The 16,288-nt window shown below is 42.5% G+C and overlaps 1 protein-coding gene across 5 annotated transcripts in view; it reads right to left on the reverse strand.

Moving 5' to 3' along the window:
• Positions 1-1,503: 1,503 nt before the first annotated feature.
• The window catches only part of SACS (sacsin molecular chaperone), a 75,691-nt gene continuing 60,906 nt past the window's right edge, over positions 1,504-16,288 (reverse strand). For all 5 annotated transcript variants that reach the window (XM_032610747.1, XM_032610748.1, XM_032610749.1 and 2 more), the window contains one exon: positions 1,504-14,570. In XM_032610747.1, the coding sequence (XP_032466638.1) occupies positions 3,013-14,570 (11,558 nt within the window). In that variant the 3' untranslated portion in view covers positions 1,504-3,012. The remainder of the gene's footprint in view (positions 14,571-16,288) is intronic.

Raw genomic sequence — 16,288 nt, forward strand, 5'->3', positions numbered from 1 at the left:
GTCTTCCCCAGTCTCGCCCACACCTGACAGCACGGAGGGCCCGGGACCGGCTTCCAGACCGATGAAGGAGTGATGACACTTTAGGCCAAACTTGTCAAAACAAGATAAATGGAGGAGAAGCGTCAGAAGCCAGAGTTTTAGGAAATTCCACCTGCCGACTGCAGCTCCTGCCTGTGGGGTGCGCGCCCTGCGGGACGCGGACCTGCCGGCCCCCGCGATGGCGAGTCAGCTCCTGGAAGGAGAGCTCTTCCCAGGTCTGTGTCCGTGTGTCTCCTGCTGGTTCTGTCTCTGGTAGAAGCCGGAGTCATACATGACTCATTAAAATCTCATCTAACTGCTGTTTTCTACTAGCTTTTATCCTCGAGGTCTGCAAAATATTGGAAGGACAGAAGATGTCAGCTAGCGCTAATGAAAGACAACCCCACCAGTCCCCAAAGCAGACCTGTTCTCTTTATTTGACTGAACGCTATTTGAACATTTTCCCACCATCATTCTCAGGCTCGTCACTGGTCTCCCCCCGGAGGCTGTGGAGCATTCCGCCCTTCCGCTCACGGGGAAGCACAGAACCCGCTCCCGAGTGCAGAAGGCCTGTTCCAACCCCTTTCTCAGGAGCAGCTACGCCCACACCGGCTGGTAGTTTCCACCTTCTTTTTAATAAAAAAAGCAAAATAGGGGAGCCTGATACAAAAAATAGTTCAGGTCCAAAATTCCTTACCCCGAATTTCAAAATCTAAAAAGTTCCAAAAAATGAAAACTTTCCAAATACATCTACTGCAAAGTATGGATGGCAAAACCTGACCTAAACTTAGATGAGGCTACTTCTCATGTCTGTGTAGTTTACTGTGGGTGGGTATTCATGGTCTCACTGCAGAAATACTAATGTGTTTGATTAAAGGGAGCTGCCCAACTCTGATGGAAAAGCCTCATTAAACCCAGTTTATATGCACTGGTATTAATGTTCTAATATCCAAATTCTGAAAAACATTTGGATGCAAGGGTTTCATATAAGGGACTGTGGACCTGTATTTTTTCTTTTAAAGGAAGTCTAGAAAAAAACACAAAACTCCACCTAGATCAACTACCACGAAAGCCAGACAGGGTGTTCTGTGTACATTTTAATATCCAAAAGCAATGAAACATATTCCAAGTGTCGAATCTGAGTTTTAAAGTAGCAAGAACTTAAGAAAGTCCCAGACAGCTGGAGACCCAGCGTTTGGGTCGCCCCGGAAGAGAGAATTCCAAGCCTGGTCTGCCGGATTTAGAAGACTTGTGCCTGAGGTGTAAAGATGAACACGTCCTACCTGTTAGGGCTCAAGTGTGAATTGGCCCCAGGCACACAGCCCTCCCCTGAGGCAAGGTCGGTATCAATCCAGCCTCTACCTAGGGAAGAACCATATTTAACGTATTTCCAAATACATACGTATACCACATATGTCAACTAATTTTATTCCCTAGAAAGGCGAAATAAAATCAACAAAATCAGTGAGCACCTAATAAACCTAGTAGATGTCAAGTACTTTATATTCAATCATAAGAAAAGGAACCTATTAAAATTCCACTATAAAATATATAGGAAAGTTCTATCCTAATATTTCCAATAAACGCACAAATAAATACACACAGGTCAGAACTTCATATAGGAAGATATTAAGTTTGATTTTCAAGGAACTGTTTCTCAGGAAATACCAGCTACAATGATTTCATATGTACATTTGCTTTATTAAAATTGTGGCACTTAATATAATAGCAGAAATTATCACATGGCTTCACATCCAGAAGCAATACAACAGTGGAGGCGCAAACATTCCTTATTACCAATGAAAGTAAAAAAGTTGTAATATGTTCCATAAGCCCTTAATTGCATAAAATATTATACTTAGCATCATTTTTGACAGCCAGCACACTTATAGAAACTAATTATCATCACCTTTCTTTTACATTCTGCAAAAGAAGTATGTTCGTAGGACATTCAAACATGATAAAAATTAAATGTCAGTTCTGAATTGTTCATGGGGAAAACACAAGCTGATAATTCCTATTTTATAACTTATTGTCACATGATTTTACAATTTTTTAATGCCTTCAAAGTGAAATCCAAAAAACTCCACTAAGTGCCACGTTGAAGGACAAAAAATGTTTACTGCAGCACCTTTAGACAACAAAAGGTCACATCCTGTTCAACCACACTATATAAATTATGACGTTTGTGGAAAATATGTACAAACAAACATAAAGCAAACGTTCTAACAGGTGACAGATGTCGCTTTGGCAGGCGGTTCTTGGAAGCAGTATTCACATCCAGAGGCCAGAACGGCCACCACTGGGGTCTCCCACGTGCTACCTTCACGAACCAGGAAGCCTGTAAACCCAGGGCGGGAGGACATCCAGAACAAGGATGTAAAGTGTACTCAGTGCGTCCCAGCAGTACCGTCTGCAGAGTCTCAATCAGGTAATATTCAGGAGTACAGTACTGTACCATGTTATACATGTACTGAGGGTCTAATAGGTAAAATTGCAAAAAATTCATAATCGGATCCAGCTGATAAGAAAATAACACACCCAAGAGGATCCACTTAAAGAGATAATAAGCTCCAAAGACTCAGTTCCCCTTATCTGTTTAAACCAATGATATGTCCAGTGTTTCATTAGCTCCTTCAAAAAATACTACATGGAAGACATAAAACTAACTTCACGCTAACCAGAGACAGAGAGACTCTTATCTAACAAACTGCTGAGCTTTGGTTGTATAAAGTGCAGTCCAACGAGCCGCCACCCCAGCCGGCCAGCTGCCTCCAGCAATTCCACAGTTCACCACCAGCCTCAAGATAGTTCTTAGATCCAGTTAACGTCTTCTGTTGAAATTCATGTTAATAACAACTCCAAAATTCTCCCCAAACAGTCTGCAGTGTGCTTCGCAATTCCTAAATAACTGGCAAGGAAGCTTAAGGACAGCAATTCATACTTGTGCTACAACACATTCAAGACCTAGCTCTGCTTTTTCTTTAACTGCGTTCACACCTTTTGTTGTATAAAATTTTCAAGTTTTATGATGATACAGGCAGTACATTCCATCACTCTCATGGCAACCTCAGAAGTGAACCTGTCATTCGGGATCTGTGGGAAAGGCAGCAGATCGGGGTACCTTGTTTTTAAACTGTCTACACCGTAAGCTTCCAAGGTATGGACGTCATTCGTCAGGCCTTCCAGATGCTCACTGTATTCCTCTATTTTCTGCGCGAGCGCAGTCGGCTTCACGTCTTTGTCGGACTTGCCCCGCACAGCATAGTCGGCGGCGATCAGAGCCAGCTTGGTAGAGAGGAAACATTTGAAGCACACCCATTCGTTGGCGTTTTTGTGGAGGTCATTCCTGGCGGCTGAGAAATTGGCTCTGGCTTGTCGCAGCCATCTGCGTGCTTCGACTGGGTTACCAACTGACTTGAAGGTGGGGGGAACAAAGAACCTCGGAGAGTAAGTCTGTCCGGCTGAAGGTGGGCATTTTTCCTTATTTTGTTGTTGCCTTTCAGATTTATGGCTCGTTGCTTCTTGATTCCATGAAGTGTAAAATCTCTGAAATGAGTACTTCTCTGACTGAAATCGGGATGCTGAGGTTGAAAACGTTCGCCTCGAGGCTCTGTCTGCATTTTGATCTAGAAAAGCCTGTTTCTCTAATCTGTTAATTTCATTCTGCAGATGTTTAAAAACTTCATTAGCAATGTCATGATTCTCTGGGTTTTTGTCAGGGTGCCATTTCAAATACAACCGCCTAATAATCTTTTTTCTTTCAGATTCTGGAAGCTTCCAAGCTTGCTCCACCACTGATGTCACTTCTTTTAAAATTTCTGGTAAAGAATTCACCTTAAGCTTCTTGGGGGAATGATGCTTCGAAGATGAGGTCTTGTGGCTCTCCCTACCAAAGAAAAGAGGAGGGATGCTTCGTAGACCAGGGGCCAGGAACTCTGTAGGGCTGGTGGGTGTGGAAGGGGCACTGTCTCTGCTCTGAGAGCTTTCCTCTGGCCTTGAAAACTTATACAGATCAAGAGAGCTAACTATTTTATATTCACTGTAACCAATATCAATCTGATATATCTTTCCGAGAAAACTAGAGTTGTCAGCATCTTCTCTTTCAACTTCCTGTACGATAATGGCGTATGTATACGTCGGCTGGTACGACCCATAGATCTCCCCACCTTCAGCATCAACAAGGTACCCGACGTATTCCCCGGGGTAAAAGACATTCATTGGGTCCATAAGCAGAGTGTAATGAATCTCAGCAGGTATCGGAGTGCCGGGCATTGGAAGTTCAAGTTTCGATGGTTCTGAAGAGTCGTATTTCACTCCTAAACTGTCGAGTTTCTCACTGATCCTGTAAATATCATTGCATCCTAGCATAGCAATTAGATATGAAGTGTCGGAAATCAAATTGTCGGTCGCTGATTTAAGCGTCATTGCCAAGGCTAACAGGAAGTTAATGTCTTTACTGTCTGAATGCTGTATGTAGAGCAGGATGACTGCATTCCCAAACCTCTTCAGGAAAGCAAAAGTTTCGCTTCTGCTCTGAGGAATAGGATTGAAACCTTTAACTCTTAATGTTGTCTGAAGCTTCTCAAAACAGGACACTTTCAAGCCTTCCCTTAGAGCTTTGCAGAGTCGCACGGCTTTCTCCTCGTTGGCCAGAAAAGCGTTATCGTTTTCGTGCTTCATGATTCTGATCAGGCCTGTGATGAACTGTTCAGAGGACAAGAGTAACTGCAGCCTGCCCTGAAGAGAGCACAGCGCTCCAAACTGGCAGACTCTGGGAGTCTCCTCATCTAACTGCTCCTCGAGGATGCTGCTCAGCAGACGAGGCCTGAGTTTCTGAGGAAAGAGCATAGTCAGCTTAGTATGGAACCCGTGGTCTTTCCCTAAGTAGCACTGGCTGAGATCCACCAACATCTGCACACCGATATTGCCCTGGATCCTGCTCTTGTAATGCGGGGCGTCATCAAACACCAGGATGTTGGACTTCACCAGCCTCCCATCCTGGCTTGGCAGGTAGAGTGCGAGGTCCCGGATGTTCTCGAGATCGCCCCGCACCTTCACCGAGTCATTCTGTAGACTCTTGAACAAGCCAGAAACGACTCTCTTAACGGTGCGCATTTCATTAGGATCTAACTGTTTTCCTTCAGAATTTTTGAATATGCGGCTCAGCACTTCAACATACTGCTTGGTTGAAATGATATCTTCAGTGCCTAAGTGTTTGAACAGCTGGTGAAAGGTGCCCAGTTCTAAAGGCAGCTTGTACAGATACGGTTTAAAATCAGACTCGTACTCAAGATTGATCACCACCTCCTCCGGCTTCAGAAGCTTCCAGCCATCTTCCACCATCACAAAAGCAACGCCCCGCAGTTGAAAACGGAACTCCCTTTTCTCTGCGCTGAGAAACTCGTATATGCTCCTTAAGACCTTTGCTCTAGTCTTGACCATGTCTTCATCCAGAGTTGTGATGTTGCATATGTTCCTGCAGTTATTGATGACCTTATCCAGAGGGGGGTCCAGGTTCACATTCAGCATACTTAAAACCTGCTCCAGCTGTTCTTGTGGACCAAGGTCACTCCCTTCTTGTTCTTTGATGCTCAAGGGGGTGGCTTTCTCTGGAAGAATAGGGCATGACGTCCATAACAGCTGGAGCACGTCGCACTGCTTGAATTTTGGATTCACCTGTGCTCCGTTGAACTTTATAAGAGGAAGCGTTCCGTTTACCTCTTGATACTGAGGATGAAATCGAATGAATTCGGCAGGGGCCCGCTCGGGACATAAGAATGGTATTAAAGACAGTTCTTTCAAAAAATTTCCAGATAACAAATCCATTCGTTCTTGGAATATATGGTGGAGAAGGATATCGACTGTATTTTGCAGTGTTTCTTTAGACCAGTTTTCTGTATTAGCCCTCACACTGATCTCCTTAGCAAACTGTAACAACTGCTGCTGAGACAGGATGTGTTTTAGTCCGATATTTCTTAAGAATTCTACCCAGGATGTCATAAATGCAACTTGATTTTTGGGTTTTATAAGTTGTTCCAATTTTTTAAAGAAGTCCTTAGGAATAAACAATTTTTCGGGAAGCATAACTTCAAAAACTCTCACAGTTCTATCATAGAAATGTTTGGCTTGCTTTAGTCGACTGTTAGCGTCATGGATTATCAATAAACTTTCCAGTTTTTCGAAAAGTTGTTCCTTGATCTCTGACAATTCTTCAATACTTGAGAGTCTATTCTTAAGATAGATCAAATGCTCTAATTTTGCATCATAAGAGAGATTTTCAATTTTTGGTAAGAGGTGTTTCAAATAGACCTCAAGATCATCTACAGGTACACAACCAAGCACCTCATACAGTTCTTTTAAGTGTATTTTTTCTTCAAGAAATGCAGAGGACGATGATTGTGTCCATTTTTCCACTTCAGCAGAAGGAATACTTTTTGTAAGCACATAGCATGTTCCAAATTTTGCAATGCTCATATAGCGACCACTGATGGATTTGTAGCATGGAAGTGACTTTAAAATTTTTATGTCATCTTGGGACATCAAGTGATTCAAATTGCAGTTGAAATACATCAGAAGTGCTTCAAAGTCACTTTCCACTAATTTTTCAGTTCTAAAAGTTGAGGTTTGGACCATATAATGCACAGCCTTCAAAATGCTTGTGGGGCTCTCTATGTTTGCTGTGTAACATGACAACAGAGGAACAAATGCACTGTCTTTGGAGCAGATTTTGTTCAAAGCAAGCTGAATACAGCCAGCTTTCATGAGAGCATGAAACACCTTATCACTCTGGCCATTTGGAAAGACTGCAATGTGCATGAGACTTAGAGGAAGCAGAACGTCACCTTCGGGAACTACAAGCTGATTGGCTGACACAGTAAACTTTGTTCCAGGGAGCAATGCCCAGTCTTTTAGGGTGTCAACAACAGTGTCAAAGGTTGCTTTTGTCTCTTCTTGATCCTCTTTCACATTTACGGATTCGCTGATAAAATGCCATGCACTCTTAAGCCAAGACTCACTTGTAAAACTGTCTTTCCACTTTGTGCAACTTTTGGTCTTATATTCACGGGGCAACACAGAGGATAACAAGTCAGCAAAGCTGGAAATGTCAAACACTTTTGCAACTTTACAGTTCAGTAAAATATTATTGTACTTCAGGTACAATGTATTCATGAACAAGTCTTTGCGGGATGGAATCAATTCATGGTATGTTGTCAGAAACTTGGGTCGTTTTGCATCAAAAGTTTGCAAAACACTGTCTAATGTAATGAGAAGGGGCAGTCCCTCCACTTCAATCCCGTTTTCTTCTGCATCCTTAAAACAGTAATCAACTAAGAGTTTTAAACTGTGAAAAAGTTTCAGGTTAGTCTGCTGGAGACGACAAGGCAGCTTCCCAATATGGCAATTAGTATCAGGAGAGGAAAACGTCATTAAAAAAGATCGCACATCAGCAGGGGTGACATAACTAACAGGAATATCGGCGTCTATCAGACAGTGGTACAGATTAGCAGTTTCATCACAGTTATAAACCAAGTTGAAGCCAATTTCCAAAAGCAGGTGTTTCAGCCTATAGACATTCTCTGCCACTGTTTTGCGTGTGGTGATGTTATAGTCTGCATTTTTAAGGTGGTGTAATTCATCCTGCAGCAAATTGTCAAAAAATGGTCTCGTTTTGTTTGAAGTCGACATATTAATCCAGGTGATTATAACTGCAGAGTGCAGGTCGGAGCCATCAATGTTCGGAGCCCGCACAACGGGTAAAAGGCGCTTCATGTCCTCGTGGATGCAGCTGTAAAGTGCTTTCACCAGACAGTATAAATCTGGCTGTAGATCAAGCCTGTTGACTGGGAAGAATGACAAAAACTTCTTTAAGGTGTCCTTTACAACATGAATAGGCGTGTTCTGTAAGACCGATAACGTCGGGTCAGAACCAGGGAAATAGCGCTTTTTTAACTGGATTAATAACTCGACGTACGCGGGAGCGATCAGGGCCGTCATTAAGCTGTTGTTCCAGTCACTCCGAACGCCCACCCCATTGTCATCCCGCCACAGGTTCCTCCTGGCTGAATCGAGAGCAAAGTGGCCGTTCACGTGAAACGGTAACCCCGTCTCTAAAGAGAGGGGCAGAAAGCAGAAGGCCCTGTGGGGCTTTTTGTAGTTGTGGGTGATGCAGGCAGCTACTCCACCACGTGGGAAGAGAGTGATATCTTGGTTCTTGTGAGCTGATATAACGCTCTTAGATACTTTCTCCATACTTGAAAAACCTGATCTATTACAGATTAGCCAGGTGGTAAGGTTTCCCTCAGAGTCCTCCGTATCCATAGTGTAGGTGATCTGCTGAACCGGTATGTCCTTGAGCGGCCTCTTTTTAGTGACACTGTCAATTACAAATGCGTGAAACTGCTTCCTTTTCAGCCTGTCTCCATCGGTGATGTTGCCCTTCACAGAATACAGCACGTTTAGGGCTCCCGTAGCTTTATCTATTTCACAAATAGAAATTTTTTCCATGTGATTAAGAAACATTAAAAGTTCAGCCCCATCTGACCGCAGTTTGTCCAAAAGATTCTGGACCATTCTGTCTGATGATGGAACTGAAGAAATTTCTGAAACTTTTGCCATTTCTGCATTACGAAGAGGAAATCGAAACATTGTGCAATTATCCAGTTTAAAGTGGGTTCCCAGATAAAGATCCAGAACATCTGAGAACTGTGTCCTAAAATCTGCATCCAAATCTCTAAACATGCGTCCAGGACTAACAGATGTGGCTCCCGGTGCGTATCTGGCATGAGGATCAAAAATACACAGGATGTCATTGCCGGAAATAAAAGAAGGGCAGTCTGTAATGTGATACACAGAATTGAATCCTATTCCGTATTGTCCAGTTTTACACGGATTTCCTTCCTTGGTGCCTTTCCCGAGGTTCTGAATCCCTCTGACATCGTCTTCTGTGAAAGGCTGGTTGTTGTACACACACAGTGCTGGCCCCTGCAAGGGGGCCCACTTGTCGTCAAATATCCTATCAACTGGATGCTGTCGAGGGTCAAACACAAAACAGATTTCTGTAGCCTTTGCATCGTCAGCATTCTGAAGAAGTTCTTTCAGCATTTCCTTTTCTGAAGGATAGGCATTAAGGATACTCTTAATTCTGCTGGTCAGTTTTTCCTTCTGTCCAAATTCAGTGCCCAGTGTCGTAAAGCAGATGTTGGACGCATACCTTTCTAAGGCTTTATGCCGCTTTGGTACTGCTCCTAGTTTCACAGCCACTTCCCTGGGTATATCTGCATGACAGTATTTTACAGTGCTATCCTTTACTTTTATCCAGGGACAATCATTGTAGCATAAAGATTTTGCAGGGAGAAGCTTAAGATTAGTATCTGGCAATAATATTTGGCCATAATTTTTCTCACAAAATTCTTGTTTCTTTTCTCTAATGAGACTCCATATTCCTTCACTGATTATTCGCCGGCAAAGCTGAAAATTCTCTTCTGTTATTTGTTTTGTTTCTTTTTCTTGAGCAATAGATTCCAAAACAAGGGCAAAATCTTCAACAGTAAAAGACTGCCTCACACCCACACTTTCAAAAAGTTCACGGAAACTATTTTTATATTTATTAGGCAACTGATAAAGGTATGGGGCTGCTTCAAAATTCAAATGAAAAGCAATTTTTTCTGAGTCAACATATGCACTCTCAACTAGAATGAAGCTAAACGTTTTTAACTTTTCAATAATTGATATCTTAGTGATGTCACTTTGCATCATTGCTTCATGAAGGTATTTGTAGCAAGCATTGGTGATGTTCTCCTGGTACAATGTGATTCCATCATCAACTGATTTTGCAACTTCTTTCAATTGGTTTATGACCAGGTCAACTGTGGGCTTCCGCAGTAACCCCAAAAACTCTTTAACAGCCAGTGGCACTGAACCGCAGCCTCTGAAGGAATGTGAATTTTCGTTTAGAACTGGCTGCAAAAGACAAACTATATCCTGATGCTCAGCTGTATAAAGGTCGGTTGCTGCAAACATGGTTTCAGGCTTAAAACTGTTACCTTTCCAGTCCAAAGAAAAACCCGCTGGTTTTGTGAGAAATGGGAGGAAGGGGATTGTTTGATATTTTGCAGCAAAATCCTTTGCTCTAGGATCCCTTATTTTTAGTTTTTCATCAATGAGACTTAACAGGATGCTACTTCTTAGACAAGCAGCACCGTGATCACTTTTATTAATTTCAGCTACTGACTCGGCACGTTCTAGCATGTCATCCCATAAAATATCATCTTTTGCCATACCTAACTGGACGAGTTTAATCAGAATAATAGGATTTAGGTAGTCCTGAGTAGACCCGTAAGGAAATCGTCCGTCTTTAGTATCAAATAACTTTGCAACCCGTCCTTCAGGGTGGATTAATCTTGATGGTAACACCAGAGGATGCCCCTCCAGAGAGCAAGGGATACATGGAGTAACACGAAGAATTCCTGAGAACTCATCAACTTTCTCATTCAGAACAAAATTCATTAAAGGATCTCTGAGTTCTGCTTCAATTTCCTGAATATTTGGAAAAAACACTTCTGAAAAAAACTGTTTCTCTGAAAATGTATTTTCAAGCAGTATCTGTTTGCAGCCAGCTTCTTCAAATCCTAATTTTACTGAAGAAGGAAGTTCAACAGCACAGAGGTTTTTCGACCCAGTCTTCTTGAGGTATTTCAAAAATATCTTGAAGGCTGCTGGACCAACATCTCTTCTCTTAAGTATACAGTCATCTAGAAATCTCACATTCTTCATGGAAACCCATGTGGATCCATCAGAGAAGACTCTTGTCAATTCCTTCCCTTTCCCGTGAGCTATATCTTCATAAAACCCTTGACAAATTACAGAGAAGTCATCATGAACCAGATCAGGGTCAGGCCACACTGCATGGTAAGTATAGTCCATCAGCTCCCCACTCATGGCCAGGTCACGCAGGATGCTGAGTGCCTCTAGGTAAGCTTTCACAACCACGTGTCTCATGAAGGTGGTGTTCCAGCGTCCTTTCGTGTCTGTCTTCCAGATCTCTTTCCTGTTTGAAGTAACAGCAAAGCACCCGTTGATGTGAACCGGCAATCCTGTTTTGATTCGTAGGGGCAAATAGCAGAACACCTCTCCAGCCTGTGGTCTCACAGCCCACTTCCGGTCCTGGATCTCAGCCAGAAAAACTCCCACAGCCCCACAAGGAACCACTCCCAGCCTTCTCCCGCTCTCACTCAGGGAAAACTTGAGAGCCTCTCCTGTATCCATGCAGGTACATATAAGCCACATGGTACACTCCATTGTTTTTTGTGGTAACTCATCCGATGGCTTTTTGGATTGGCCGGACTTAGCCATTTCAAAGAGAGCAGCTGGGTCGTCATCTGGACCTCTAAAAAGTGGCGACTGTAAATCAGCAATCCTTCTGAACACGTGGTGAAATTCCTCCACTGTGATCTGAAGGATGCAAGCTGACTTGGGTGCATCAGCAGGGAGCTTCTTGTTACTGCTGTCGCAAGTCTTCATGAGCTTAGCAGCTTCTTTTAAAACACTGATGACAGGTGCAATCAATGCTTTGGAAGAGCACAATTTTTTTTTAATTATGACTGTATCTTGAGCTAAGCTGGGATTGGTTTCCTCAATTTTCAAGTACTTCAGATACATTGAGGTTACACTCTGAGTGAAAATGATAAGCCTGTGTCCACAGAGACTGAATTCATCCACAAGAGAGTAAATATCTGCTGTGTTGTAGCAGGTGCTGCTAACTTCACTCACTTTGGCTTCCTGCTGAGTTCTAAAGGACAGTCGGAACAGAGTCCCACTGTAGCTGTAAGGTGCTTCCACGGTCAGAGGTAACTGACAGCCAAATACGTCTATGAACGGTTTGAACTGATTAGGAAATTTCCTAAGTCTTTTCTGCTGTTTACTCCAATTAATTTTGATCCCGGGATTGGACCTGTCTTTAATGTGTTTACTGATGTGGTTTATGTTGGGGTCAAACATTATCATGAATTCTCGACTCATGATGATGGGAATGTCGGTGATGTGGTACACGGAATTAAACCCAAGACCAAACTTCCCAACTTTGTCAACCTCTGCCCTCTTTAAAGATTCCCCTAGCCTGGTTATGTTCACAAAGTCCGAATCTGAGAATTGAGAGTTGTTGAATGACCACAGAGCTGGCCCGTGACACGCTGCCATCCCCGGGTCCAGGAGATTCTCTCGAATGTCCATGTTTCTTCTCATGTCAATCATGAAGCTGCATTCTGTTGCATTTGCGTCATCAGCATTTTGAAGAAGTTCTTTAAAGATATCTGACACTGAAGGGTATTCTTCCAGAATATTTTTAATTCTTACAGTCAGTGGTTCTCTTTGTCCTGACTGCTCAAAGCCCATGTTTTCGGGGTTGATCAGTCTTGTACTGAGGCACGGGACTTTCAGCCACTCTGCAGTTTTCATGGGTATGTCCTCATGCACCAAAATGATTGGTTCCACGGAATCTTCCAGTAAGTCATTCAGGTCATCAACTTTGATGTCACAGTAACAGCATTCATGAATTGGCTTCATGATAAGCTTGGAAGGATCTCTGCTATGATGTATAGGAACTGGTGTGTTGAGGCTTGCTGGAATCTGATTGCTATAAAGCCATCGGATAATATTCAACATAAGATGAAGATTCTGTTTGCTTTCTTGGTCACTGAGGTCTTGGCCGCTTTTGAGGTACACCTTCTGAATGACCATGGAAATGTGATCTGGCGTCAGCTCCTCTACTGAACCGCAGGCCTTGAACAGCTGGTGGAACTTCGCCATGGTCTTGGGCACACTGTGCAAATAAGGCTGAAGGTCAAGATCATAAAACGGTTTTATCACAGCTTGGGCGAGAGGACAGAACTTTTTGCCAGTCCAAACCCATGGAAATTTTAAGGCTCTAAAAGCATCCTTCCCTTCATTTAAATGATCATGCATGAATCCATAAATTTCGAGCAAAATGTGCTGGAACTGATAGTAGTCTTCATCACTAAAGGTGTTCGAAGTATACCAATCGACAACAATTTTAAAGTGCTTTAAGACAGCATTGATATCAGGTTTTGTGAAGATACCTAAAGCTTCTTCCAAGTTCACATGGACACTCTCAACAAGAGGAAGTGATGAGCCGACCAGAATGGCATGGGCCACGTCGCACATGTCCGCGGGTGCACAGAGATCCCAGAGATCCCCTTTCCAGACTAAGGATCCTGGGTAGTTTGGAGGCCTTTGCTTGCAAGCTGGAGCCCATTTTATTTTCTTCAGGGCCATCTTCCCTTCAGGTGACTGCAGCAGGGCGTGGTTCTTATTTAAGACCAGTAAGAGTGTTCTGGCTTTCTTCAGGAGAATTTCCTGATTTGGACAAGAGCTGGCCTGTAAAGCTTCAATTTTTTTAGCCACTTGCACAACATCTTTCTCTTTGAGACTGGCTTCGTTTTTTAAACCAATCTGTCTTAAAGAGTGAAGAATATCTGGTGAGGTAAAAGCTGAGGGTGGGAAACAAGTTTCTTCTTCATCATAGAAGAGGTCCTTTAATACTTCCACATCAGGGTCAAAGAGCTCACTAGCCGACACCAGCCGCTCCTGTGAGATCTGAATGAATTTTAATGGCATTAGCCAATCAAGCACATTTGGATTCTCATTTTTAAGCGAGGATAGATTCTCGAGGACCCACAGCATAAGGTGTGTCATCTCCTCGTGTGAATAAAATGCATTTTCGATGTCTTTTAGGATAAGCTTTAGGCAGCTGGTGGTCTTTACCTTCTCCACCTTGAGCAGGTTTGCCAGGCGGATGGTGGCCTCGTCACTGCTGTCCACGACTGAGATGGAGAGCCGCAGGCCAGCCGGGAGCCTGGATGTGTGGTGCAGGACCCTGCAGCCCTTCAGCTTGGTGTAGGAGGAGATCCCCTGACTGGATGAATAGTTAATGCGCTTGAATATTGTCAGTTCCTGAATTACTCTTTTCTCCTTTTCACTGCTATCAGTTAAGTTAGCTAAGAACTTCCTTAGGGCATCTTTGTGCGTTGGAAGGAGCGACGCAACCTGGTTGCACAGCTTCTGCAGAGGCATCTTCTCCATCATCTGCAGAACAGCACTTGGGGATGGCGAATGAATGTATTTTTTAATAAGTGGATGTTGTATGGAGGCATCTAATTGCTTAAGGACAATCCCTCCAAGTTTTTGTACAACGTCAGCTAAAAATTCTGGAAGCTGTGCTTCAGATTCATCATCTAAAATGACTAATGAGGGGATCCTGAGTCTGATGAGTTCCACGCACGTCTGACCTTCTTCTAGTGCGGTTCTAGGGATTAGTGGCATCTCATCAAATAAAGTCAAATCCTCTGAAAAATGTATATAGAGATTCTTCCACACCATTTTAAGCCATGAAATAGATGGGTGCTTTTTGTCTTCATCACATGGATACCACTGAACAATCAACTCCCTGCCAGGCCAGAATGTGTTCACTACTTCTTTGATAAGACGTGCAAAACGTTCTGGGTTTAGAAGCTGTAGCTGGGTACACGGTCTTCCTGTAAATCACATAAAGAAATGTTATGAATACATACAATTCTACTGTAACTTATTTAACTTTCTATTCTCATAGATTAGACAGATTAAATAGTACTAGAAAGTCATTTTGAGAGTTTTAAGTACGCTGTGAAAACGCAAAAATAGGGCATAACTGGGCTGATCACACATAAATTCATATTTATAATAGCTGTGGGAGTGATAATTCTCTCTGGAGAAAGTGCTTATTTTAAATAAATATCTAAAATGCATTTAGATGTGTTTTAAAAATTATCCTATAATGCCCTACAAATAGAATCAACATGGAAAATAATTTTTAGTGGTGATTTGTTCACAAATAAAAGCACCAAAGAAAACGTGGATAAAGTTTAAATAAATACCCTTTTATTTAAGGGTAAGTAATTTATAAGGAGGCCCAGTTTCCAGGAGCCGGGTGGCCACAGGATAAAGCAAGGCCCAAGTGAGCGCACGGGGGCTAGCACCCTGTCCCAGCTGACCAAGGCTGCCAGGAGCTGAGGCCGCCAGGACACTGGAGTTTCCTCTCCACCAGTAATTAGATGTGTGAGGAGTTAGGGGTCACGCAGCCTCTCTGGGACTGGAAGTCTCTCATCTGGAGAAAGGATGAGGCTGAGGTTCTAGCTCTAAGACTGCTCTGTGCACGTGTCCGGGTACAGAGCACAGTCACAACCCTCCGAGGCAGTGCTTACTTGGTACTTAGCACAAAGTAAAGCGTGTTCTTCTGGGATCTGGGCTTTGCAGAAGTGCTTCAGGGACAAGCAACAGGGGAAGCGGGCCCTGCTGTGAAGGCAGGGTTACCCCCAACAAGGCAGCTCCACTCCCAGATGTTTTATAAACGAGGAGACTAATAAGGTTTTCTCTGGGGAAGAAAAGATTTTTGCTGACTTTTAATCAGTGGTCTAGAAAATAACATTTTATTTCTAAGTGCATGTTGTGTTTCAGAGTATTTTATCTGCAATACCAAGAGTAACAAAAATTTTAAAATAACACTAGCTACCTATAGGTATGTTATTTGCCCATATAGAGAAATAAAAAGCACCTCAAATTCAATCTTATGGAAAACTAATATTCCATTTTCTCCCTAGGTACACGTAATTTCTACTCTTAAAAGACTAATTTTGGAAAAAGTTATAAAAGGGGGCACACCTCAAGCCCCTTGAAATTTTTCTGTATCAGCATTTGTTAACCAAGGAAGGACACCCTTGTTCCACAGACTCACACATCAGGAAGTTGACCTTACTTTCTACCAAGAAAATTATCTTTCATGTTACAATAAGACATTTTAAATTACTGCCATAGAAGTTTAAGCGAGGGCATACTTTTGCAACTTTTGAAGACATCAATACCCACATTCTGAATATTATCAGTTTCTACATTGTGTGACTTAGGGTAAGTCAAGTAGTAATATTTAAGAAGTCATAAAATCTTGTCAATAGTCTGACTAGCATAGCCTCCTCCGTCTATGTGTCCTATTAAGATATAATTGTTTTAATTAATTTGTTTAATGTTCTAAAAAATGCTTACTGAATTGAATTAACTATAATAGAATTTCCAAATCACAAGTAAGGCAAGGATACAATACCAAAGGTACAAAAAAAGGGTTAGAAGTTAAAAATCAGAACACTCAACAAAAAAATCAAATACGCACCACACTGTGTCCTACGTTAATAATTGGCACATGACGTGCATTTTGTAGATAATC

The sequence above is a fragment of the Phocoena sinus genome, chromosome 18 (assembly GCF_008692025.1).
Source record: "Phocoena sinus isolate mPhoSin1 chromosome 18, mPhoSin1.pri, whole genome shotgun sequence".
In the NCBI taxonomy this organism is placed as follows: domain Eukaryota; kingdom Metazoa; phylum Chordata; class Mammalia; order Artiodactyla; family Phocoenidae; genus Phocoena; species Phocoena sinus.